Genomic DNA, 27,017 nt, shown 5'->3' with positions numbered 1-27,017 from the left:
TATGGAACCAGGAAATCAAATGTGACCAAAGAAAATCTCTAAAGTATAAATTTAGTGATTAGTAAGCTCCAAACTGCAGCTGTATTTTTACAAAAACCAGTTACTATTGTGTTTATTGAAGGTGTAGAGAAGAAGGTTATGTTTCATTTGTTTTGGTAATTTTAATTCCTCTTCTCATTGCCAGCAGATGTGGTCCATAGGAAAGTATGCTTTTGGTCTGTAGGAAGTATTCATTTGCCAGCTTCTTTGTTCTTGTTTTGTGTGTGTCTCCTTCCATTTTAATTGATTTCTTCTCCTTTCCTGTTTGCCTTCTTGTCACCATCAGAAAGTCATGGACAGGGTTGGAGAAGGTAGAATATTCTGTTTCTAGTCTATAAATTCAGAACCCTAGGTTTTAAAACCCAAATCAACTAACTAAGCAAATGAATTAAATTGTATCCAATAATTTGTTATTCTGAATGTACTGGACTCAAGTCTCTCTCTCTCTCTCTCTCTCTCTCTCTCTCCCTCCCCATATATGTTTACCCTTATAAAGATCTGGTGAAGGAAGAAAATATGACTTTATGGACATGGCTATACACCAAAAATTGCCCTTTGAGGATAACAAGAGAGTACTGAAAATTACTTACCCATGAGAAACTGAATTTCTAGATTGAGAACATGTGTTATTAAAATGCTCAGGACCTATGAAATCTCTGCCCTGTACCTGTTGTAAGCATAAGAGTGACTCTTGGAGCATAGATAAGGCTATGCAGGGTTGAGGCATGTAGTCTGCTTCTGTCCAATAGAGAAGAAAACTTGGAAATGTCTTTGAGATTATAAGTTTTAGTCATATTTATTTAATATCTTGCCTGTACTCAGCTTTCCATAGATTGGTGCAACCCACTCATTGTCTACCTCTTTATGGTTATGAACATAGTTCTCCATGAATCAGAAATAAGTTAACTTACAACTTGGTTCTGCATCTCTTATCTGTGTTGTTTGGCCAGTTACTTAAGTGTTCTCAGCCTTTTCCTGATATATAAAATATATTTCTTCATTCAGTATGCCAGGTGAATATGTCTTGAGCTCTCCTACCTGCTCATAGTTGTCCTAGAAGCAAAAAGAATATCTCTGCCTTAGGACTGACATTCCATAAGATTGAGAAAATCACAATGACTAATAAATAATCAAACATCAAATAATATCAAATAGTTACATTGTAACCAAGTCAAAATAAAAGCTAATGATGTGATAGAATGTGTAGAGTGGGAGAATAGAGGAAAAGAAAAGCTTTTAAAAAGAGATTTCTTAAACTAAAATGCGATGATAAGCAGAACCAGCCATGAAGAGCTCAATCCTGGCAGTGGACAAAGAAAGTAAAAATAAAAGTTGGGCAGAGCACAGGACAAGAAACAGATGCATTATACATCATAATACCTAGGAAAGAAATATGGCTGTAGCTCAAAGAATTTGATTAAAACTCTCTTAAAACGTTTTAAAAGAGTAGTTTCTTAATGTATTCCAGGAACACTAAATGGAAGGACTTCCTTAGACCAATAGATCTATACTTCTTAATTTTCCCTTCGTCTCAGTTTAATTTTTTTTTTTTTTTTTTGGTACCAGGGATTGAACTTGGGTATTCAGCAGGTGGCGAAACCACTGAGCTAAATCCCCGGCCCCCCTCAGTTTAATTTTTTTAAATTTAATTCTCTTCCATTTCTTTAAGCAAAGGAATCCTTTGAAATCATTAATCTGTGGATTGAGTTACATTAATATGCATCCCAATTAAAGTGCCCCTCAGGGTATTCAGGTAATCTAAGAGAGAGAATTGATTTCCAGATTGAGTGGAAGAAAATTCTTACACGTTTCTTGAAATACACAGACTCTGGGATAATTTTTTATACCTTTGTTGTTGATAGAAGATCCATTATGGTGAGGGAGATACAGAATTTCACTCCAGATGATTCAACCAAAGAGACTAGAATAAGGAAGTGCTTAAAGAATCATGAGCAGAGTTAGAGAACTGACAAAGAAATGTGCAGATGCCAAGGGACAAACAAGGACATAAAATAATGACTTATTTAAAGGAAATGAGAAACACTTCCTTCTGAGCCAGATATGAATTATCATGGCTCAGGAACATAGGTTCAAGTTACTCTGACTGCATATTCCACTGTGGAAGAGATTACAATGAACTTTGACAGTTACAGAATGAAAGAAAGTCATAAATAAATACATTCACCAGTTACATTGTGGAAAAACCATGTAGGGAGTCTACAGAAAAGCAGAAAATATCTCCTATATGTATAGATGTTAACTCATTCCTTTCTTAGCTTTTGGGTTGATTGAGGCTGGATGTCTGCTAAGCTTAGTAACAGAGTCTGAGACATTTATCGGTTCATCATGGGGATTTTAGGTTAGATAAAAAGCTAAGATAATTGACTATTAGATGGCCCATAATAACCTCAGATAATTTTGGCTCTCCATCTACAGCTTTCCATACCTCATAAACCATGGTGTTCTAGTCAGCCAAGGTGGAATGCTGTGCAGGATCCTCAATGTAAAAGCAGCTTCTTCAGAGAACTTCAGTTCATCTTTGAAGAGTCAGGTAGCAGAGTGTTCTGACGACAGTCCAGTAAGACCGAGAGACTTGGAGAAGGGGCTGCATGAAAGAACTGTAGATAGGCAGGGATGTGCCTCCTCTTACACAGTCACTGTGCCAAAGAAGGGAGAGGGTGAGGAAGAACCTCATAGACCTCTTTCTACTCATGCTTTTTGATATCCCTTCAGACCTCCATAGTAGAACCCAGTGGAAAGCTGTTAGGTAAGAGGGACAAGAGAATATAATCCATAAAGAGTTACTTCTTTGGGGAATAGAGTAGACAGAAGACATATAAAGGAGGGACTAATATAAGAAATGCTAATACACAGAGATAAATTCAGTTAAATAGTTTTTCTCTTGACTCTACTGTTAAAAAATGCAAGTTCAATAATATATAGCATCTACTATATACAAGTTGGTAGGAATGATGGCAACAGACCTACTTTGTTCAAAAAAAGCAACTGCTCTTCAACTTTACCCCAGGGTGGCTGTGTCTTTTTCTCTGACCCAAAATGTGTAGGTTTTTATGGCATCAAATACTTGTTGTTTTTGCACACTAATTCTCCAATTTTATGACATCAATCACATGTCCTACAGTTCAATTCAATTCTCACACTCACTACCTGGGGTTATCATCACAATACACAGGTATTAAGAACTCAGTCCCATATGAGTCACAAATGAGAACACCTAGGCTGCTCACATTTCTACCTGACCAACTACAAATTTAGCAGTTCCCATAAACCCCCTTCAGGTTTGATTACTTCCTAGAATGACTCAAAAAATATTCACAATTCAGAAACAGCCAAATGGAGAAGATGCACAGGGACAAGTGCAGGGGAAGCAAGGTTGAGCTTCCATGGCTTTTTAGGCCACCTCCCTTCCATTATACCAATCTGTCCACTGACAAGGAAGTTCCTGAACCTTGTGTTTAGAGAATTTTATGAAGGTGTTTATGGAGATGGCAATGGGTGTTTGAGTTTGTTCTCTAGCTGCTATCCAGTCTTCAGAGACTGGCAAATAGGGCTGAAAGTTCTAACCCTTGTATGATGGTTTTCCTAGTGACCAGCCCTGCCCGGAGTACCACTTTTAGTAGCATCAGACCCCAGTTGAAAAATGCCTGTTGTGAATAACAAAAGGCACTCTTGTCACTCAAGAAATTCTAAAGGTTTTAGGAGCTTGGCAAAGACCAAGTACATATTTAAAACCAAGTATATATTTAATTTTACCAGGGTTGCTACAGATAATATATAGGTCAGACCATCCCATCTTTCAAAAAGAGTAAGTAAGCCACATTTTCTTGTAAAGACTCCTCACTTTTATACCTTGTAAATCATTTCAGATTTTTCAAAAGATATTTTCAACCCAAACAAAAGATACCTGTTGATGGGATTTGACCCACAGTCTCCAGTCTGAGATATCTGACATGGAATATTCCAGAATAGTAGTTTTCAACTCTGGCTGTATGCTGGAACCACCCAGTTAGCTTTGAAAATGTTGTACCTGGGCCTTGAGCCAAAACGATTTAGTCAGAATCTCCTGGGCTGTGCCCCAGATAGTGAAATTAAGAAAAAAAATTTCCTGATAGATTTAAGGTACAGTGAATATTTTGGTGAGAGTAATGCTGAGAATTGAAACTAGTGCTTCTCTGCTACTGAGCTACATCCCAGCTCTTTCTATTTTTTATTTTGAGACAGGGGCTCTGCTAAGTGGTCTTCCTGCTTCAGTCTCCCACTAACTGGTATTACAATTGTGTAACACTGTATTGATTTGTTTAGTAATGTTTTAAGTAAACCCTTAATTTTTTGTAACCAGTTCATATTCACAGAAAAGTTATAAAGATAATACAGATTTCTTGTATAAAGCACACATTTTCCACTTTTTTTTTTTTTTTTTTTTTTTTTCCTGCAGTTCCACGGATTGAACTCTGGATCTTGCGCTTGTGAGGCAGGCACCAGCACTGCTGAGCTAAATCCTCAGCCCACTTTCCCCATTGTTAACACCTTGCATCGCCATGGCAATGTATCAAAATTAAGAAACTGACATTGGCACATTATTATTAACTAAATTCCACATTCTACTTGGATTTCACCAATTTTTCCTTTAATATTACTTTAATATTACTTTTTTTGTTCCAGGATCCAATCCAGGGTACCATGTAGCAGTTAGTTGTCCCATCTCACCACCTTGCTCTGGTCTGTGACACTTTCTCAAGCTTTCCTTGTTCCCCTTGAATAGTGTTGATCCTGTGTCCTAGAGAATGTCTCCACACCTGAGTTTGTCTGATGTTTTTCTCATGATAGGACCTACACAACCCATGGCCTTTTGAAAAGAATAATACTGACATGTGCTTTGTCATATCATAATGGCATATATTGATATTTTAAAAAATAGTTGTTCTAGTTAATAGTGGCTGAATGGTGTGGAGATAACAGGTTTTATCTAATTTCATATAGGCTGAAGTGAGTAAGTCTATAAGGAATCAGGAAGGATGACATGGCCAGCAAGGAGAGCCATCAATCCCAAAGGAACTACCAGAACTGAGAGTTAAAAGACAGATATTTATTCCACATTAATCCACTACTTAGTCTTTAGGGGAATGAACCACAGTTGGTTTCTTCATCTCCACAATGTAGAAGTTGATATTTCAGACCACTTATAGTCCTGAAATTTTGGGATTCTAAAAACTTCGAAGAGGAGTTTCATTAGTGAAATATTATTCACAGTTCCATTTCCCAAGAAGAATGTGATGTAATGCTGAGCAAGACAGTACCAAAATGCCTTGGTGCCTCCATAAAGCAATGGCGGGAGGGCATTCTGGTTTACAATTCACATGGATGACACTTGCAGCCTAAGAATGTCAGGTGCCTGAGAGGAAGAAAGCGAATTTCAAAAACTAAGAAAATTCAACTCTTTCATTCATCTTTATGCCTAGGACTCATTATTATTCCTTCCATTACAAGGGACTAAGAAGTAAATGACATAATTTGTTTTTGAAAGGTCTAAAAGAGCACACATTTTCATACTTAAAAAACTTTGATGACGGCGTAAATCTTACCGGAAATGGAAATGTTTGGCTTGCAACATTGGATGCTTTCCATTGCCAATAATTTGTATGGAGACTGTGATTGCAAAACCACAAACATTTCACAATAGTGGAAGACTCTCATTAACCATAATAAATGACAAGATAGATTTGTTTTAAATACATGGTTAATAATGCTTATAGCTTTAAGAACGTAAACAGAGTTTTTCTATTGAAGTAAAATAGGTACATTGCAAATGATTTTGCAAAATAGTTTTGTACCTCTGCCTGTTAAGTTTGACCCAGAACATTCTACTAATATTGGATCAGGCTCTCATCTGATATAATTCGTCTGTGGGATTTGTATTGGCTGTGAAGCCAGCTCCTCTTAGTAACTGTTGTTTTTTAAAAAAGGCAGCATAATTCTACAATGTGTTTCAAATGACTGAAACCAGTCATTTCTAGGCACTGAGACAAGAAGAAAAGGTCAAACAAGACCTTTAATGTGTGTTTGTATTTAAACATCAGACCTAACAGAAAACCCTGAAGCTTTATACAATGATTGGAGCCTTGTAAGAGCCCAATTAATGTATTGTCAGGTGAATGGTTTGCCTGGTACTCAGCTGTTCTGAGAGACACAAGGGGGCTCAGTTACCGCCTAGAAAGAATAGATGCAGTTGTAATGATTCAGTGGCCCGTCTGAAAGCGACATGTAAAGGAAGCTGTGTCTGGTGTGCTGTCTTTTCAGACTCACTTGATAATGCTAGTGTCAGTTTCAACTGAAGCGTGTGCCAGATTTTAGATAGCTCGAGCTGGCATTTTAGAGCTGTTAATTGTGAAACTTGAGAAGAAAATGGGCTCATTCTAACAAAGATGGCTATTCAAATACATTCTCCTCCCCCCCACAGTTTTCTAGGTCTTACTTTTGTTCTGTTTCCACATGAAAGGTGGGAGGAGCCCTGAACCCTTCCCCTGGCAGTTCCCATCTTTGCTGGGGCTGTTTTGGCTTGTTAAAATGTGCCCCATATATTAAAATGAAATTGTCACTGCTGGGTGGTGCAGCATAACATGGTTTGACACTAAGTGCCAGCAGCTACAGAAAACAGACTTTTATTGCATTTATTCTTTGAGAGAAGAGAGTCTCTAAAGGCTCACAGCAGACATTCACTTAGTTAAATCTGAATGAACCCAAAGTGAACAATCTACACTGCTGTCTTTGTGTTTATAGAAACACATCCAGCCTCACATGGCTGTAAAACAGTATTAAGAAAAGATGGTCATATTTAGAATCCATAAGGGAAGACTTGAAGCTTTCACAACAGAACAAAAATATTGTAGATGGGTAGAGTGAGTCCACCACCTGCTACATGATGTAGAATCAGCCAGCATGCACACACACTACCCTCTCTGTAGTTTTGGTCTACATATAGAATTCCATATCATTTTAAGACAAAGAGAAAAGATTAGATTTGCAGGTCTTCTGCAAGCATGCTTCAGAGTCTTAACTGCCTTTTAGCTAGATGAGTACCCAGAGAGAGATTGAATGGGGAGGGGACTCTAGGGCATAAGCTTTTCATTCTGTAGCTCTCCTGGAATAAAAATTCCATAAAGTAACATCTGTAGTAATTAAGGGCTTACATTTCCACTCCCATTCATGTCTCTGCTAGGAGGAAAGGATATTTTCCCTAAGAGACAATAGATAGTAGATCCTTTGGGAAGATAGAAAGAGCAGTTAAAATCCTTTTGTTCCTAGAAATGGAAGTTTCTTACTTTAAAAAATACATATCTCAAAAATTGGAAGACTATGGTAACAGGTTCAACTGGAAGAAAACCTGTCAGAGTTGAGGAATTTGCACTTATCCAGTCCTAAATATTAGGAACGAAAAATGATTCATCTTGATTTTCTTATTCAAATATCTTCTGATGGGGAGTGAGGGGGACCTTGCTATTAAGTATCCAACTTTATTATTTACTTATTAAAATTTCACATGATGAAGCTTTAAAAATGTTTTATTTACACAACAAATTTAGTCATTCTTAAGATTTTCTCTAAGTAATACATGAATCTTTGGTGTCATTTGATAAAATCAATATTGGCCAATTAATATCAAATCAGTTTTTTCCACATTCTTTTCATGGCCAGATAAGCAACATACATTATGGGGGCCCAGTGAAGAACAAGAACACAGGACCCTTTGTTATAAAATTATTAGCAATTTCAAGATAGATGGTGATGGCAGAGATTTCAACCAAGTGCAGGATTGTTCTAAGGCAAGGAATCCATATGAGGACAAGGGTTGCTTGCCCATGAATTTGTTCTGCTTGGTGATAAAGACTTGCCATGCACAGCAGTACAGAAAAATTTCATACCATGCTTGCTAGGACTATACATCTAAAAACAAACCTGTACAAAATTTTCAGAAAACAATTACAGCCCCCAGTGGGGGGCTTTACCTTAAAATTTATTCGCATGAGGATACAGATAGTTTGCCTGAGTCCTCTGGCAGTTTCCCAGGTGAACTCTCCACTCTTCTGCATTGCACGGAGGACCCAGGCCCTCCCACCAGCCCTGCTCAGTCCCTGCCCTCTGTCCTTCTCCACAGGGCTTTTCTGCTTTCTGAGCCTGCGTCTCAGTGCTTTCCTGGCTTCCGTGCTTCCTCCCGTATTTGAATTTCTGTAGTTATAATAAACATGTATTAATTATTGGCATTTGTTAACATATTTTTTCTTATCTTGTTTCTCCTACATGTAATATGGTCTCGAAAACACATGCAAAATGTTGATATAGAAAGTTTTACAACTTGTAGTGATGGGCTTCATTCCAAGAAAGTTCATATTAGCAACATATCAGAAATTACAAAGTTATACTTTGCCTTTGGAACAAATTTCACACATTTCATATACATTGTTTTTTGAGTGTGTGAACTCTTTCTTAAATTTATTTTTGTTTCTAATGTGCTCTTTGTAGGAATTAATTTGCTTTCAACAAAATCAACTCTTTAATTTCAATCTTCCCTATCTAATTTTATTAAATAATAAAGCAAATATAGCTCATTATTTAAATATTGGTACAAATGCTATTGTATTTGAGACATGTCAACACTGCCAGAAATCATGATGGTATCACTTAAAATGGTCATTCCTTGGATTATATGTGCAATGCCAAAATTTGGCACAAGAACAACAGTTCAAGAATATTGGTATCTAGTACAAAATAGAAAAGGAGGAATTGCCCAAGCATCAAAAGTATAGGACCTCAGGTTTGTGTATTTATTATATTTTCCTGTCATGTGTAGGAACCAAAATAACTCACTCTGGGTATCTTGCACATCACTGGTTTCCACTAAAAATGATATGATGCTGATATCTACACTACTATGCTATTTGCTGCTTTAGGTTGCAAGTTGTTCAAGGAAAACACATCTTTATTTATTTTGTGGAGTCCCTCCCAGTATAGCTTACTAGTTATAGTACAGGCTTTAATATTAGATAGACATTGGGGTTTAAATCCTCATTGTAGGACTTATTGCAAAGGAACTTCGTCTTGTCAAGCCTCAATGCCCTCATCATTATGACCTACCTTTCAGATTTTCTAATTTAGTCATTCTATAAACATTTGATCATTTTCAATCGCCAAACATCTTTGTCTGAATCAGATAAGACAGCATCTCAGGGTCACTTCCTGGTGAAGGAAGACTCAGCACAGAGACATCAGCATAGCAATTTGTGATACAGAGAATATACTTTCAACACTGTTGATTTTGTGATGTTTTACTACCAAAGTGCTCAGCATGGTGATGGTGACAGTTGACAATTTGGATCATTACCAAATCAAACTTTTCCATTACTTTTTTGTTTTCCTTTTTTATTTTTCCTCTCTTTCCTTCTTTCTTTCTTTCCTTTCTCTCTCTCTCTCCTCTCTCATCTCTGTCTCTGTCTCTCTCTCTCCCTTCCTTCCCTCCTTCTTTCCTTCCTTCCTTCCTTCCTTTTCTATTTCTTTCCTCCTTTTACCTTTTTCTGGTATGCAGAACTTGACAAAAAATAACAAAATATATAAAAGCACATAAAACATAAAAAGTGTTTGATCTCCTGTTTGCTTTCTTTTCCTAGAATGGAGTCTACTGAAAAATGTGAAGTGGTAATTCAACATTTTAATGGAAAATATCTGAAAACACCACCAGGTATCCCAGGTAAGAACTATCATGAAGAAATAACCAAATAGTGCCTCGGCTTATTGCTGTTATTAAAATGATTACACAGCCATATCTGTTTTTGTAAATATATATTTTTCAATACTATGTAGCAAATGATCTTTCTCAGAAGTTTCTTGGTGATTCCTCCTTGTCCTTTCTTTGAATATATGATACTAATTCCGTAATAAAAATGAGAAGAAAATCAGAGCAAAACATAGTTAAAGAAATATGTTTTGTTTATGACTCTTAAAATTAATGTTGAAAACTTGAGATTATTCTAAATGGGGGATGGATTAAGAGATGGAGTGTGGGAGAAGGGAGAGAAGAGACAAGAGATGAGAAAAAGGAATTAGGATGTGTAATGTGCATGTAGCAGCTTCCCACAGGAAATGTAAGCATTATGTACTACACACATATATAATAAACAAAAATTTTTTGTACTGGGGATTTAGGTCAGTGGTTCCGCCATCTGCCTCGCAAGCAGAAGGTCTGGAGTTCAATCCCCAGTACCAAAAAAAAAAAAAAAAAAAAAAAAAAAATTAAGTCAAAGCTTCATTTGTAATTTATAAAATAGCAGTGATACTCATGGTAGAGTTCACAGAGTAATGGCAGTCCCCAAATATCTTACCAGTCCATGATAAGAAAAGTACAGAAAACTGTAAACATTTTGTCATGAAATTTGAGTGCATAATTTTATATTTTACAGAAATATCAATAACTAGCAGATTGAAAGATTTTAAAAATACTTTACATTCATTAGAAAGAGTTTAAGTCTCACTCTAGACTATCCCATGCCATTTCACAATATCTCATGGCAAAAATCTTAAGGTTTTATACACATCTTACAAAGATATAGCTTACAAAGCTAGTAAGAACTACCTTTAACAAAAAAGAATTAAATATAAAATGTCTATCAGGATTATAAATTACTCGACTTGATATTAATATGGCAATAGGATACTTGAAAGGTATTTGATATTAAGTAAATTTTAAAAGTAATTCACTAATGCATACAAAAATTAATGATTGAAGTGTTAAACTGAGGAAAAATACAATGAATAAAGATGATTTGATTATGATGATTCTCACAGGAAAAGTGACTTTTTTAGTCTTATAATATTTTTCTTTTGGTCTTTTCTTTAAAGGCAGATTTCAGTAGTGTTTGGGTTACAATGCATCCATTTAAAATCCATTGGAGAATTCATGGGTTAAGTATATCAGTTCTTTAAAATACATTGACATTATATAGAAAAAAATGTAAATAAACAAAATATTTGTGTGGAGTAGTTGAGGATATTTTCTGACTTGGCTGATTTTGGGAGGATGTCAGGAAAGCAGGAAGACACATCATAGTGACATGCAGATGATATGAAAAACCCAAAGTAACTGATCACTGGATAATCAGTGAGTGAACAAACAGTGAAGTCTGTGCTTTGATTTGGTTAGCTTCCATGCATAACATTCCCTTGAGAACTGACTGCATCACGATCCAGTTTGAGACATATGGTGTTGTTAAGAAAGGAGTTAGCAGTTTTCATCTCAGCATGTAAGCTGCCCTTGCATTCTAGGAGAAATACTTTTTTTTTTTCCTTTTAGCATAAACAGGCATTTTAAGACACTTTGCTCAGACCTGTCAATGAATAATGGAGTTGCATTGTAGGGGATTTTCATCTTATTTATACCAATTTATCCAACAGTTTCTGCCTATGTAGAAAGCATTCAAACTAGGTGTGAATTACATAGTTATGCAAAAGATTTTTAAAAACAGGAAAATAATGTAGAAATCATTGTTGATTAAATGTCCACAGATTTTAACATTGTAGGTTTTTTCCTTTTGGGAAAAATATATTGAAATCCTTTATGATCTAATTGATTTGAAAACATTTTATTTGTTTTTCCCCATAGAACATACAGCTTACTAATACTATTTACTGCTAAAGACAAAGGAAGTCACTATGAATCCCCAAATGTCTGGGCATCCTTCGTGAATGCACAGGCTCTGATATTAACCTATCTAATATCATAGCTACACCCAATGGAAACATTGTGAATAGCAGGAACTTGGTTATGAGTTTCTCACTTGTATCTCATGGGAGCAAGAAAAAAATGAGTAGTTATAACTTTTAGAGATACAAATTTATGCTTCTGAGATTTGTATTTAATGATATAATTAAATACATAATAATGACCATCATCAGTTCTCAAGTTTGCTCTTTTATGCATTACTTTGGAAATCAAATAGAGTTTAATAAAAACTTCATATGCTAACTGAAGATACTTACTCTTTCACACCTAAACTTGAAGTGAAATAGAAGAGGACATAATGCAAAGTATGGGTATTCAGAAAGTAAAGTAGAAAAATGTCCTCATTGGGTATAATTACTAAGTTATTGCAGGTATAATCAATTTTGAGTATGTACTGTCTGCCTTAATTGATCCTCATAGCTCATTTATTGTGTGTAGTTTAATTCTTATTTTCAGTAATTTATATCTTAATCCAATTTTGTATTCTGTCTTGAATACAGAGAGTAGAATATCACTGTGATCCCCAGCAGCAGATTGGAAACAACCCTTTGATTTATTTTTTAAATGATCATTCTTATAACCTCTTTCAATATAATACTTTAGAGAGCTGGCCCTTGGTTAGAGACATACTAATTAAAACCAACATTAATTAATGTGATACACATGAAACAACAACAGAATTGAAAAATATTTGGAGAATCTCAACATTTCTCATTATCAAGATTTAGAATGATTAAATTCAGAAATTTATGATTCTGCAGAACTTCATATTGATGATTTCAATGCAGTATTTTAAGTTTGTTTGAGTGAGGGACCTATAGCATTATCATAATGACCTAGAGTACTCAGACACTAAGAAAGGAATAGAAAAAATTGAATGTTAAATCAATCATCTTCTTTTCATAATAGATGAGATTGAGAATGTTCTGGGTGGTAAGGTCTTAGATTTCCTTTCATAATAGAACTTTGCTTTTAGTCTCACCCTAAGCAATCACAGAGCAATTTGTGCCGTATTTATATAGCAACTATAAATACAACTTGGATGGTGTGCAGAAATGAGCAAGCACAGAGCCATTCTGTCTCTTGACAGTAATGATCACTTTTACAGGATATGCAAAACTAATTATTTTCCCGAGATGACCATCACCTATTGTGCCTTTCCTTCTTTCTTTCTTTCTTCCTTCCTTTCTTTCTTTCTTTCTTTCTTTTTTTCTTTCTTTCTTTCTTTCTTTCTCTCTCCTTTCTTTCTTTCTTTCTTTTTTTCTTTCTTTCTTGCTTGCTTGCTTGCTTTCTTCCTTTCCTTGTAGCAGGGATCAAACTCAGGACCTTACACTTGCTAGGCAGGCATGTCACCACAGAGCTAAATCTCCAGTCCCCTATTGTGCTATTTCTATAAAAAGGAAAAGTAAGAAAAGTACTTACTTCAACCCAAAACTTTGACATGGCCCGTAAATTCAAATTCTAAAAACTTCATACTGTTAAGGATATTTTCAAGGACATATAACAGTGACCACACTTATGTTGTCACTACCATTTTGATTTGAATCACTGTAGAAATAATATAATTATTAAACATGATTCACATCAATACTGGGCTCTAAAGATACTGGCTTTGTGATCACACTTTATCTCTCCCTGGGGTACTCCCAAAATTATTAGAAAAGATCTATTTTTGATGAGTATTATGTATCATGATTACCTATTAGATCCTCCCCAAAGTAACTCTGTTCATTTGAGATTATAATGTTATTTCTAGATTTTGATTACCTGAACCAAGGAAGGTAAAAATACAATATATGTCCCCCAAAATCAAACTATTGAGGACTGCTATAAATGGTATAGGAAGTTAGCAAAGATGAAGCAGCAGTATTGCTAGTAGGAGACAGGAAGGAGAGGCCAGAGGCACACATAAAACAGTGTCAATCATTTCAATGCTGTTGCTATCAGCAGAGAGAGAGAGAGAGATCATCTAGTATATTCTCCCTCCCTTTGAGGAAAAAGAAAACATAGTGCTCCATAAATGTTGCATGTCCTACATATCAATCTTGATGCTTTCTGGACAAAATGAAGGATCATTAGTAGCTTGCCTGCCTAACCCCAGACATTCCTTTGTCCCATAATGAATTGCACAGCTATGTTGTGTAGCCCCAAAGCATTCCATTTTCAAATAGCTAGTGAAAGCAAAGGGTAAGTTCCCAGACTCTTCAGGGATCTGTAGGGCATGAACTTGAAAGGCTCACTTTCAAAGAGTCCCCAGAGCAGAGTGATGCACTATGCGGAAAAGGATTCCACATGTAGGGACATGTATTGATGAATGGAACATGCAGGCTGGTTTAGAGAAAAATAAATCATATTTTGCTCTCAGACCAGACTTTTGCCTGTAAGCACATGTTCGTATAAGTGAAACTCTTTCCAGAAAAAAATTGAATAAGCCTTTTCTGATGAGGTCTTTTTATTTTTAAGATACTTGTTTCTAACTCCAAAAAGTAAGGTAGAGGGTTGGGTTGAGAAGGATATCACAGTATAGGACTTCTTAAATATTAACAGATCTTCTTAACAATAGAAATTTGGATAAATAACTGAATACCAAAGAAATTGTATTTTTCTAATGAACAAAATAAAGCAAAACATGTATGTCCTTTTGATACATTAACATAGTAATTTTATTGTTTTATGTTGATGTAAATAAAATTATATACGTCAAATATATTTGTTTCATGGGGAAAAAGAACATTTTTACAATATTATTGGTGAATTTTATAGAGCAGTGGGTCAACTTCAAGGTCAACAGTGTGTTAGAATCTGTATGAATTCTTTGGAAATTGATTTGGTCAGTCATGTTCCAACCTTTCTATGGAGCCACATTTGGCCTTCTGAAGGTAAACCTATTATATTTTTTTCCTTAAATTCTTTTATTGGTACATTTTAGGTATACAATATATTTACATTTATCATTAGGAACTTGTACCTGTATATGATCCATCTTGGTTCTTACTTTTTCCCCATTCCCTACCCTCCCTTCACCCCTTCCTCCCTTCCCTATTTACAAAGATTTTGTTTCCATATTTTACATTTCTCATCATTTTTCCTTTCCCTTCTTTCCTTTCCCCTGCCCCTCCCACTACCCCTACCCCTTTGGACCTTGTCTTCCTATTTTGCATTATCAATTATTCGTTTTAATCCTTGGTACATTTTAGGTATACAATATAATGACATTCATCATTGGAAATTTTCACTTTACATAATCTCTCTTGGTTCCTATTTTTCCCCTTCCCCTGCCCACCCACCAACACCTCCATCCCTCCCTGTTTACAAAGACTTTGTTTCCAGTTTTTCATTTTCTCATATTAATTCCATTCCCTTTTCCCCTACCCCTCTCAATTCCCCTTCCCCTTTGCCCCTTTTCTTCCTATTTCACATTATCTATTATACCTTTTAGTCCTTATTTACACTTTCAGTTTCTCACACTAGAGAAACTATTCAGTATTTACACATGTGTGTCCTATTTATTTCACTTAAAAGTATTGCCTCAATGTACATGCATTTAGCTATAAATGTCTCTATGGCTGAGTAGTACTCCATTTTATAAAAAAAAAAAACAAAAAAAACACAGTTTCTTTATCCTGTCTCCAGTTGATGGGCATTTGGGCAGTTTCCAAGTTTTAGCTATTACAAACTGTGCTGCTATGAACATGGGTGAAAATATATCACTGGTATGATTCTTTTAATTCTTTGGGGAAGATACCCAGAAGAGGAATAGCTGAGTCAAATGGGAGCTTCAGTCCTAGTTCTTTAAGGTATCTCCATACTGATTTCCACAGTGCTTGCACCAGTCTACATTCCCACCAACAGTGGAGCAGGGTTCCTCTTTCCCCACAGCCCTGCCAGCATTTGTTATTGGTTGATTTCATGATAGCAGCCATTCTTTCTGGAGTGAGGTGGAATCTCAGCTTTGTTTTCATTTGCATCTCTCGAATGACCAGTGATGTTGAACATTTTTTCATATATTTATTTTCTATTTCTACTTCTTTGTCTGAGAAATGTCTGTTCATTTCAGATGCCCATTTTTGGATTGGGTTTTAGATTTGAGGGGTCTGAACTTTTAAAGTTCTTTATAGATTTGAGATAGTATGCCTTTGTCTGAGAAACAGCAGGTGAAGATTTTTTCCCACATTGTGGGTTCTCCCTTCACACTGCTGGTGGTTGCTCTTGCTGTGCGGAAGTTTTTCAGTAAGAAGAGATCCGACTTGATTGTTTGTGCTAGTTCATGGGTAATTGAGGTTTTGTTCATAAACCCTATCCTACACCAATGTCTTCAAGAGTTCTACCTAACCTCTGTTCCAGCCAATTCAGCATTTCTATTTTAATACTTAGATCTTTAATCCATTTTGATTTTAGTTTAGTGCATGGTGAGAGATATAGGTCTAGTTTTAATCTTTGATGAGTTGAAACCCAATTTTTCAAACAGCATTTACTAAAGAGGCTATCTTTCCTCCAGTGAGGGTGTTTGGCTCCTTTATTGAAGAGAAGACGGCTGAGTGTGTCTGGAGTTGTTTCAGAATCTTCTAATCTATTCCACTGATCCTCCAGTCTGTTTCTTTGCCAGTACCATGCTGTTTTTATCACAGTAGCTTTGTAGTATAGTTTCAAGTTGGGGATTGTGATACCCCCTGCCATGTCTCTGTTACCTAGAATTGCTTTTGCTATTCTGGGTCTCTTCCTTTTCCAAATGAATTTCTGGATTTTTTTCTCAAGGTCCATGAAGTATGCTGCTGGGATTTTAATTGGGATTGCACTGAATCTATATAGCAGTTTTGGAAATATGGCTGTTTTACTATGTTGATTCTTCCTACCCAAGAGCAAGGGATGTCTTTCCATTTTCTGATATCATCTTCAATCTCTCTTTTCAGAGTGCTGTAGTTTTCAGGGAAAAGGTCTTTGATTTCTTTTGTTAGGTTGATTCCTAGGTATTTCAGTTTTTTGGATGCTATTGTGAAAGGAATTATTTGCCCTATTTCTCTCTCAGTGAGTCTGTCATTGGTGTAGAGGAAAGCTCTTGATTTTTGTGTGTTGAGCTTGTAACCAGCTACTTGACTGAATTTGGTTATTAAGTCTAGAAGACTTTTGGTGGAGTTCTTGAGGTCTTCTATATAGAGGATCATGTCATGTGCAAATAATGACAATTTGACTTTTTCATTTCCTATCTTTATTCCTTTTATTTCTTTCTCTTGTCTAATTGCCATGGCTAATGTTTCCAGAACTATATTGAACAAGAGTGGTGATAGTGGACATCCTTGTCTTGCTCCTGATTTTAGTGTGAGGGATTTCAGTTTTTGACCATTTAGGATGATATTGGCTGTTGGTTTTTCATAGATGGCTTCTATCAGTTTGAGGTAGAGACCATCTATTCCAATTTTTTGAAGGGTTTTTATCATAAATGCATGTTGGATTTTGTCAAATGCTTTTTCTGCATCTATGGAGATAATCATATGGTTTTTGTCCTTGGCTCTATTGATATAGTGTATTACATTGATTGATTTGCATATATTGAACAATCCCTGCATCCCTGGGATGAATCCCACTTGATCAGGGTGTATGATCTTCTTGATGATCTTCTGCATTCTGTTTGTCAGTATCTTATCAAGGATTTTTGCATCTATGTTCATTAGTGAGATTGGCCTATAGTTCTCTTTTTCAGTTGGGTCTTTCTCTGCTTTGGTGATCAAGGTGATGCTTGCTTCCAGGAATGAATTTGGGAGTATTGCTTCCCTTTCAATTTCATTGAAGAGTTTAAACAGTAGTGGCAGCAATTCCTTTCTAAATGTCTTGTAGAATTCAGCAGTGAAGCCATCAGGGCCTGGGCTTTTCTTAGTTGATAAGTTTTTAATTACATTTTCAATTTCATTGGTTGATATTGGGTTGTTCAGAATTTTTAGGTCTTCTTCATTCAACTTTGGTAATTCATATGTATCTAGGAATCTGTCCATTTCTTCTGTGTTGTCCATCTTATTGGAGTATAGGTTCTGGAAGTAGGTATTGATGATCCTCTGGATTTCTGCTGGGTCTGCTGTAATTTCACCCTTTTCATTCCTAATTGCATGGATTTGGGCCTTTTCTTTCCTTTTTCTGGCAAGGTTGGCTAAAAGTTTGTCAATTTTGTTGATTCTTTCGAAGAACCAAATCTTGGCTTCATTGATTTTTTGTATCATTCTCTTAGTCTCCATTGCATTGATTTCTCCTCTGATCTTTATAATTTCCTCCCTTATATGAGCTTTGGGGTTGTCCTGCTGTTCTTTTTCTAGAAGCTTGAGGTTCAGCATCAGATTGTTTAATTGGGCTCACTCTGTTTTCCTAATATGCATATTCACTGCTATGAATTTCCCTCATAAGACTGCTTTCATTGTGTCCCATAGATTCCGATATGTTGTATTGTCATTGTCATTTAATTGAAGGAACTGTCTGATTTCTTCTTTAATTTCCTCTGTGACCCATTGGTTATTCAGAAGTGTGTTGTTCAATTTCCACATGTTTATGAAATTTTTTGAGTTTCTTTTGCTATGGATCTCCAATTTCATTGCACTATGGTCTGATAATATACAGGGGATAACTTCAATTCCTTTGCACTTACTTAAACATGTTCTATGTGTGAGTATGTGGTCTATTTTGGAGAATGACCCATGTGCAGCTGAGAAGAATGTGTATTCTGATTTTGTGGGGTGGAAGACTCTGTAAACATCTGTTAAGTTCATTTGTTCAAGAGTTTGATTGAGTTCTAGTATTTCATTACTTATTTTTTGTCTAGTTGATCTATCTATTTGTGACAGTGGGGTGTTGAGGTCCCCCTCTACAACTGTATTAGTGCATATATGACTTTTCATGTCCATTAGTATTTGTTTTATATAGTTGGGTGCACTAGTGTTTGATGCATAGATATTTATGATTGTCATCTCTTCCTCTTGGATTCTTCTCTTTACAAGAATGTAGCGTCCTTCTTCATCTCTCTTAATCAGTGTTGGTTTGAAATCTACTTGATCTTCAAAGAGGATAGCTACTCCTGCTTTTTTTCAGGTTCCTGTCACATGGAGTATTGTTTTCCACCCTTTAACTTTCAGTTTATGGGTTTCATTTTGAATTAAGTGTGTTTCTTATATGCAGCATATTGTTGGATTTTGCTTCTTGACCCATTCTGCCAGTCTATTTCTTTTGATTGGTGAATTGAGACCATTAACATTGGTGGTTATAACTGATACATATTGACTTATCATTGTCATGACTTTTTATTTTTGTTGGATTCTCCACCTTTTCATTTAATTTCCTGTCATGCCCAATGGGTTCATTCTGCTTTGCCTCCTGGAGTTGTGATCCTCATTGTCTGTTCCTAGGATATTGTGTAAAGTTTTTTGGAGTGCTGGTTTTGTATTCATGCAGTTCTTAAGGTTCTCTTTGCCATGATAGTATCTTATTTCACTATCAATTTTGAAAGATAGTTTTGCAAGTTACATCAATCTGGGTTGGAGGCTGTTTTCCTTTAGAGCTTGGAATACATCGCTCCATGCTCTTCTTGCCTTGAGTTTTTGCATTGAGAAGACTGCTATGATTCTCTTGGGCTTTCCTTTGTATGTGATTTGTTTCTTTTCTCTCACTGCTTGTAGAACTTTATCCTTCTGTTGGGTTTCTGGAATCTTAACAATTATATGCCTATGTGTAGATTTTTTTTTTGGTCAAGGCTCTTTTGAGTCCTGATTTATGCCTGACTTATCTGTATGTCAAGTTCTTTCCCCTGCTTGGGAAGTTTTCTGCCATCACTTCTGTGAACAGTTCTTTTATGTCATCTGCACTCTCTCCTGTTTCTTCATTGACTCCACTCAGTCTTATGTTATTCTTCTTTGCATGGTCTAGCAGCTGCTGGATTGATTTCTTGTGGTCCCTTATAATTTTGAAGCAATTTTTCTTTTCCTGTTCTCTAATTGCAATCTTATCTTCTATATCTGTAATTCTGTCCTCACATTCACTCATTCTGCTGTGTAGACTTTCAATAGATTTTTGATCACCTGGAAATCTATTTACATCTGTTTTATGGATTCCATCTTTTTTCTATGTTGGGATTCCATCAGGCTCCTCAGCTCCTCTCTAGATTTATTAATCATGATTTGCCTTATGAGCACAATCTCTGCTGTTATCTGAGAAATTATTTCTGATTTCATTTTTTCCAGACCTCTTTTATTGCCAGTTCAGGGAGTCCAGGTGGTTGAGTATCAGAGTTTTTCATCTCATTTCCCTTTGGGGTTACTGTAGGTGATCTGGAAATCTGGTTTTGAGACTTGTTTACATGTCTTCTCATTTCAAAGTTGGTGGTGGGGGGTGTGCTCTTGGGGCCCATGTGGCTCACCTCCTCTAAGCTGGGAGTGGTGGAACTGTGGCCCTGAAGCCCCTTCCTCTGGGCTGGGAGCATTGGAATGGCCAACATGTTATATTTTAGTAACATTAAATATAGCAGAAAGAAGGCAAAAATTATTAAATCTGTAAACTGTATACTGAGGAGCCAGATAGAGAAGAGACAAAGATTTGTCTCAGGAGACTAGATATTATCCAAAAAGCTTTTATGACTCATGCTGCATCTTCCTCACCCCACTATGATTTCTGCTCCAGAAGACAGTCTTCCTGTGTTGTGGCTTGTGTCTAGATGTTCTCCCAAAGCTTTATGCATTTTTGTGGGGCTGTTCAGAAGTGTTTGGGTCTAGGGTGTGTGATACTGGGATAAGGGTATGCAGTACTTGATGATTCCACTGATTTGTTTAGCATAGTTTTGGGTATGGATAATGGGAAGGCCTACCCTTGGTGTGTGTGGAATCAACCTAAAAGGCTTGTAACCTGGGTAGGATAAAAGACAAAGAGAGGCCTGCTTGCTGCCTCCTGTCTGCCTTGCCATGGACTGTTTTTCCTCTGTTATGCCCCTCTTCCATGCCACCCTGCCTTGGATTCAGCCAACTATGGACTGAAACTTCTAAAAACTGTGAGGTGAATTATAGCTTTCCTCTTTTAACTTGAGTGTTTGTTATTTTTGTCTCAGCAAGGAAAAAGTAACTAAGACACTGTAAACTGATAACATCTCATCTCAGTCATATCAATGGGTAATGTTGAGCCTCTAATCCTTTGAAGGGAAATTCTGAGTCACACTGTGTGAAGTTTCTTAAGTGGCTACCCACAGTAGTACCATGCTTATTTTATTAGCTTCTTTTTATTTCCTGCCCTTCTTTCCCTTTTCTATCATATCTGCTTCCTGACATCAACTCCAAATAAGCTATCTCTCAAGCTTTATTTTTGGGAAACTGAAATTCATTTTGGGCTTAATTTTATTTGATAATTCCTTTTTGATTTAAAACTTCTGGCTATAAAATAAGAGGACCCAGGAAAAAAAGTGAAGAGAATTTCATGGAGCAAACCCTGTTTTCATGATTTTTTTTTAACAGCAGAGAATGTAAATTACAAAGTAGGTTGAAGAAGAATATTACATTTCGAGCATAAGTAGTAGGCCAGAATTGAAGTTTAGCAAGGATGATATGAAAGATGAATTACCAAAGTCCCAAGAGAACTATGGCTGGCTTTAGATAATTGAGAGGACAAAGAGATGAATTACTGATGAAAATATGAGGGATTACAGCAATCATAAAGTAAGCAAAGTGCAGAGTTTCGGGCATACGGAATTACTATCATAGAGAAGGTAATTTTTGAGGTTTTGGTCTTGGATTAATGTAAATTTGTGGATGACTGGTGAAAAATGGTAGGGACTTAGAGCATCATAGTGTCAGCAAAATGTAGAGCAGTTCAGACATAGGGAATTACTATCACAGAGAAAGTGATTTTTGAGGTTGTGATCTTGGATAAATGTAAATATATGAATGGCTGTGATTGAATGAAAAAAATGGAGATGATCTTTAGATGAGTAACTGAAACTTCTGATTATAGCATTGGAAGATTTTACTAATAATGCTTTGGATTCTAGATAAGCATTATTATTATACTACACTTTCACTTCTTTTTCTTTCTCTCTTCATATAAAAAAGTACGTATCTTAAGAATATAGAGAAAAGAGAATTTCTTGGTTTATGTTTTTGTCACCTTTGTTACAATGTTGTTGCTTCTCCATGCCTGGAGAAATTACCATATTGCTCTTTATTCCTACTATAGTATTATAATACATACGTAATTTTTATCAATAGAGTATTATTAATGCTTTGCTGACTGTATCTTTTCTGTAGCTTTGTATAAAGTCCCAATGAATAGTAATGGAATTTATCTGGAGTCTCCATTTGAGTCCTGCATCTGATTATTCAAAATAGTTGTGATTTCATGGGGCAAAGAAGGAGACTGAAGAGGTTTTGTATATATCCCCCAAACCATGACCTGACTTCATTAATTATTCCTAAAATAGTAACTTCTATCAGCTCTGCACAAATTTCTGAATTGAAGATTTCACAGTAAAAACAACAAAATAAATAAAAAGGCCTTAATGTTATTCCTGAGACCACGTTGGGCTTTGCCTTCTGTCAGCATCACTAATGAGTAGTTAAACCATTTAGTGTCTGTCTCAGTAAGTCTTATTAGCAACCAAAGAGGGCAGGGTGGCTTAAATCCAATTAAGACACAGCTAGGGAGACCAAACTGAATAATTAAGTGCTTAGTGCCTTTCCAAATCTACCATTTCATTTAATAGGTTTTATTTAAAATAAATTTCAAACAATTTCTGAATACATGGATAGTGTTCTGAATTAAATATTTGCCACGCTTTCTCAGTAAGCATCAGAAGTCTGCCATATACACAATTCATTATTTATGGACTAGTATTTTAGAAATGAAATGTCTGTAAAACTGAAGATAATACTTTAAGAGAAATATGAATTAAAACCACTCAGGCAAGCTGTGAGCCAGGCATCATTTGTTTACCTTGTTATCTGCTTCCTCTGATTTCTTATGTCTTTAAGAATGAATGAATTTTTATTTTATAAATTTATTTTATTTTATGAATCAATTATTGTACTATTATTTTAGCTATTTTTCTCTATAAAAGGAATTCTTTTGTATGAAATTGGCATGCTGATGTTCTTTTTGTGTAGACTTCATGTATTTCAAAGACACATATGTCCCATTAGAATGTGGACTCTCCTAGACATTGATGTTTATCTCTCCCCTTTTCTGTAAAAAATCACCCTGCAAAACCTTCGAGTGCAAATATTGCACTTTGCTCTTCGTTTCAAGAATCTAAACCAATGCTTGGCACGGAATAAAATTAATAATTATTCGTTAAATAAATAATTAAATATCTAGTAGTGGTAGACAGAATAGTCACCTCCCCAAGATCTCCTGTTCCAACCTCCCAGAATTGCAAATATGTTACATTACATGGAAAAGAGGAATTAAGGTTGCAACTAGTTGCTAATAAACCAATTTATAATAGGAAAATTATCGTAGAATACAGAAGGTATGAGAATACAGCCATCTTGTACAAAGCTAGAAATTATGGCATTTCAAAAAAATATAAAACAAGGCCACTCTTACAACTATTTTGTTTTTGAAAATAATTTTTAAATAAAAATATTAACATTAACTTGTAATGGCTCTATTATTGCTATTTTAAAGTGAATGAATAAGGAAATATCTAAAATGTCACAAATTTATTTTTTAATGGTAAATCTCATATAGTTTTATATAGACATAATCTATATACATCCAAATTCTTTGGTGTCTTCAATAATTTTTAAGTAAATAGGTTCTAAGATAAAATAAACCATGAAAACTACTGATATAGAATAAAATTCAAGTTCTTTCATATTCTGAGACCTAGAAAAGATTAAAGAAGATCAGCCCCGGCCCCTAAACATCATCTTTTTCCTAGTGATCTTCTTTAATCTTTTCTATATAATATATAATATAAATATTTTATATTTATATTGCACAAGCGCAAGGACCCGAGTTGGATCTCTGGTACAAAAAAAAAGATGATGTATAAAATACCTTCTCATTGTTTAAAATTTTATTTCAAAATTTTATCTGTGTTTTTAAAACTATTTTACATGGAAGAATTAAGAAACGAAATTCAATTAAATAATTTACACTTCTGTTTCATATAAACAAATGCGTGGTAAGAGGTTTTTAAAATTTGTTTTGATCGTAAAATCCAGAGGCAACGGATATTCTTCTAATATTTCTTCATCATTTTTATTAGGAAATAAATTTGACAAAACACGTAAATATTTTAGTAAAGCAATGTGTATAGAGGCTGGGAATTTAGCTCCGTGGTACCGCACCTGCCTCACAAGTGTAAGGTCCTGAATTCAATCCCTGGTACTGAAAAAAAAAAAAAAATTGTAAAGCAATATGTATAAACTAGTTTGTTAACGGTTTGAGAATGGAGCTGTGTGAATCTGTGAATGACATGAGTTTGTCAGAATTTAGGAAGAGTTTAAGATGAATATTTAAGATCCAGAAAGATAACCACAGATATCACATGGGAGTTACGTTATCATTAGAGGGACTGTTCTCTGTTTTTTCTTTGAGTGACTGCTAACTTCAGAAGTTCTCATCTGGCACCTAGAAACCACCCCTGAGTGCAATTTATCATTTGGGATATATTTTAAGTACCAGCTTTCAGATTTACTGGTTTTAGTAAATAATTCATAAGATAATAATACTTGAAACACTAATGTGTAAATAATTCAACAATAAATGCCGCAAATGACATTAGTGTTAACATTTTTTAAATTTTAAGAAATGATTTCTTTTCTAGAGCCACAAAACCTTAAATTTCATGAGACTATTGTATCTGAAACAAATTGGAACTATCTCTAAAGAAAGTACTTACTGGTTTACCCTGGGTAAGTGGTTATAGCTAGATGGATCCACATAATTGACTAAAACATTGAGATAAAATTTCTTGTGTAATTTAATTTTGAGAAGACACAGCTTAATGTTTGGTTAGTCCTTTTGACATCCATTCCCTTTCTCTCATGCCACAGACAAGCATTTTGCATCCATCTGGCTTATGATGTTTTCTATGAGACCCACGTGTTGACAGACCCTTTTCACTCTGAGTCTAATTGACATGAGGACATATACTTACCATTTTGCTGTTAATTTTATACTTATCATTTGCTTATAATTTTGATCCTATCTCTTTAATTTTAAACTTAGATAAGTTGTTTAGTCTTTTGCCAAATTCCTCCTGGAAACTAATAGTTCTATTAGATGAAAACAACACTTCCTTTACAAAAGTATTGCTGAAGAAACAAATTCTGCACAAAGTTCTGCAGGATATGGCAAATATTAGTAGTATTATTTATAGGTTCTATTAAGCATCTTATGAATTATTTCATCAATACCTACCTTCTAGGCTGGAAGTATAACTTAATAGCTGAATTTCATGAGTTACAACTTTGATGGGCATCTTTGTTATACAAGCTGTATAAAGTATACCTTTTTATAACAAGATAAAGCCATTCTGAGCTTTGCACACAGTTTCCATATCTCCTTCTAGAATGGTATCCAATACATTCTAAGTGTTTGTAGTGGTGCTCAACAGTTTTCTGGGATGATTGGAAAAAAATATAGCACCAGTTAAGTATTTACCTGGAATGTCTTCTGATGACTTCCACATTCATCAACACCAACAAACTTTTAATAGAATCAAAATGCATGTTAATGTAGTATAATTATTCTAAGTAAAACAACTATAAACACTTGTATGACTTCAAAGTTCTTGTAATAATTTCTCAAAATAGCTTTAAACTTCAAAGTACTAGGGTCTTCTCCTCTTCATTTCCCAGAGAAATTCTGCCCACATATAAATGTTACATTGTTCATGCAGATTTTTCTGATTTCTAAGTCTTCTTCCCTTAGTTCACACTGTACCTCATTGAATTATTTTCTTCTATAGTGGTGTCCATTGGGAATAAGAAGCCTCATTTAACCATTGTTAGATACTTGCCTTGTACCCCCTGGTTGGCAAAATTATGCCTTTTTAAATCCTTATGTCTTCTTTAATACCTAGCATTTGAATATAAGATATTGAATATAGACACATTGAATTAAAATTAGTAAAGCACATTAGTGTGATTTTCTAATACTGTATTAATTCTCAATAATGTTTTTGATTGAAACAAAGTGAATGAAGAAATCATCAACTATGACAATTTCACATGAAAATAGTTTGTATAATATGTTCCTCTTTGTAAATTTAAAAATATTTATAGCCAAGGTACTTTATTTAGGGTGTAGAACAAAGTCCAAGCTATTTGCAGTCTCACAAAGGTTAAATAATCTTTCCATTTTGCCTCTTCTTTTTCATTGCTCCATTCTCCATATTAAAAATTTTTACAAAGCAATGACCTATGGAAATTTAAAGAAGCAAAAGGAATATAAAATAAATGTGCTGGAACAGCAAACATCTTGTTGGTTGTTACAATTAATTCTGCAGGTAGCAATTAGACATTCCTTTTCTAATTTAAATTGTTTGGAAATCCATCTCTAGTATTCTCAAAGGTTTTTCTCTTTGAAAATTTTCTGCCAGTCTGTCCCTGTAGTGGCAGAGGCTGTGGTACTCTGTCCTGTCATCAGAATGGATTCATTAACCTTTACATTCACTTGAACTGACTGTCATTTAATAAATATTTATACCTTTTTCCTCTTGTGGTTTAATGAAGTCCTTTATCAATAACACCAAGATCTTCTCCCCTTGACTTGTGCCACCTGTTCATTCAGAAAATTTTCATCAGCCAGCTTTATTTACATAGCTAATCTCTCGCTGCCCTGGTCAAGCTTGGCCCAGAAACAAATTTATCCTAGATTCAGTGCAATTATTTTATTTTTTCCACTTATGCATGGAAGATAATGTCTGTCTTAGAGTTTCCTTTGTAATTTTCAGGTTTAATTATTTGTCATTTTCTTCATATTTATCTTTCTTTTATCTGTCTACACAGTATTTCTCTTGTTACTCTATGTGCTCACTTCAATTTCACCTTTTCACACAAATATCACCTAAAAGATATAGTTAGAGCAGGGGAACATCTCAGATCCTCTGTCTCCAATCCTATAAATGAATACTTTTCTTTCTCCTTTTTTCAAGTGAAGTTGAGGAGTTACTGTGTGCCATATGTTGTATTTACTAGCTTAAATATTTTTCATTTTACTTCTCAAA

The 27,017-nt window shown here is 35.1% G+C and overlaps 1 protein-coding gene across 14 annotated transcripts in view; it reads left to right on the top strand.

Moving 5' to 3' along the window:
• Rbms3 (RNA binding motif single stranded interacting protein 3) overlaps positions 1-27,017 on the top strand; it is a 1,369,918-nt gene that overhangs the window by 1,084,612 nt on the left and 258,289 nt on the right. For all 14 annotated transcript variants that reach the window (XM_013077038.3, XM_013077039.3, XM_021238654.2 and 11 more), the window contains one exon: positions 9,720-9,799. In XM_013077038.3, the coding sequence (XP_012932492.2) occupies positions 9,720-9,799 (80 nt within the window). The remainder of the gene's footprint in view (positions 1-9,719; positions 9,800-27,017) is intronic.

The sequence above is a fragment of the Heterocephalus glaber genome, unplaced genomic scaffold, assembly GCF_053883595.1.
Source record: "Heterocephalus glaber isolate CG9 unplaced genomic scaffold, H.glaber_assembly_v1.0 deba00001472, whole genome shotgun sequence".
Classification (NCBI taxonomy): Eukaryota; Metazoa; Chordata; class Mammalia; order Rodentia; family Bathyergidae; genus Heterocephalus; species Heterocephalus glaber.
This window is presented reverse-complemented; position numbering and strand designations above follow the sequence as displayed.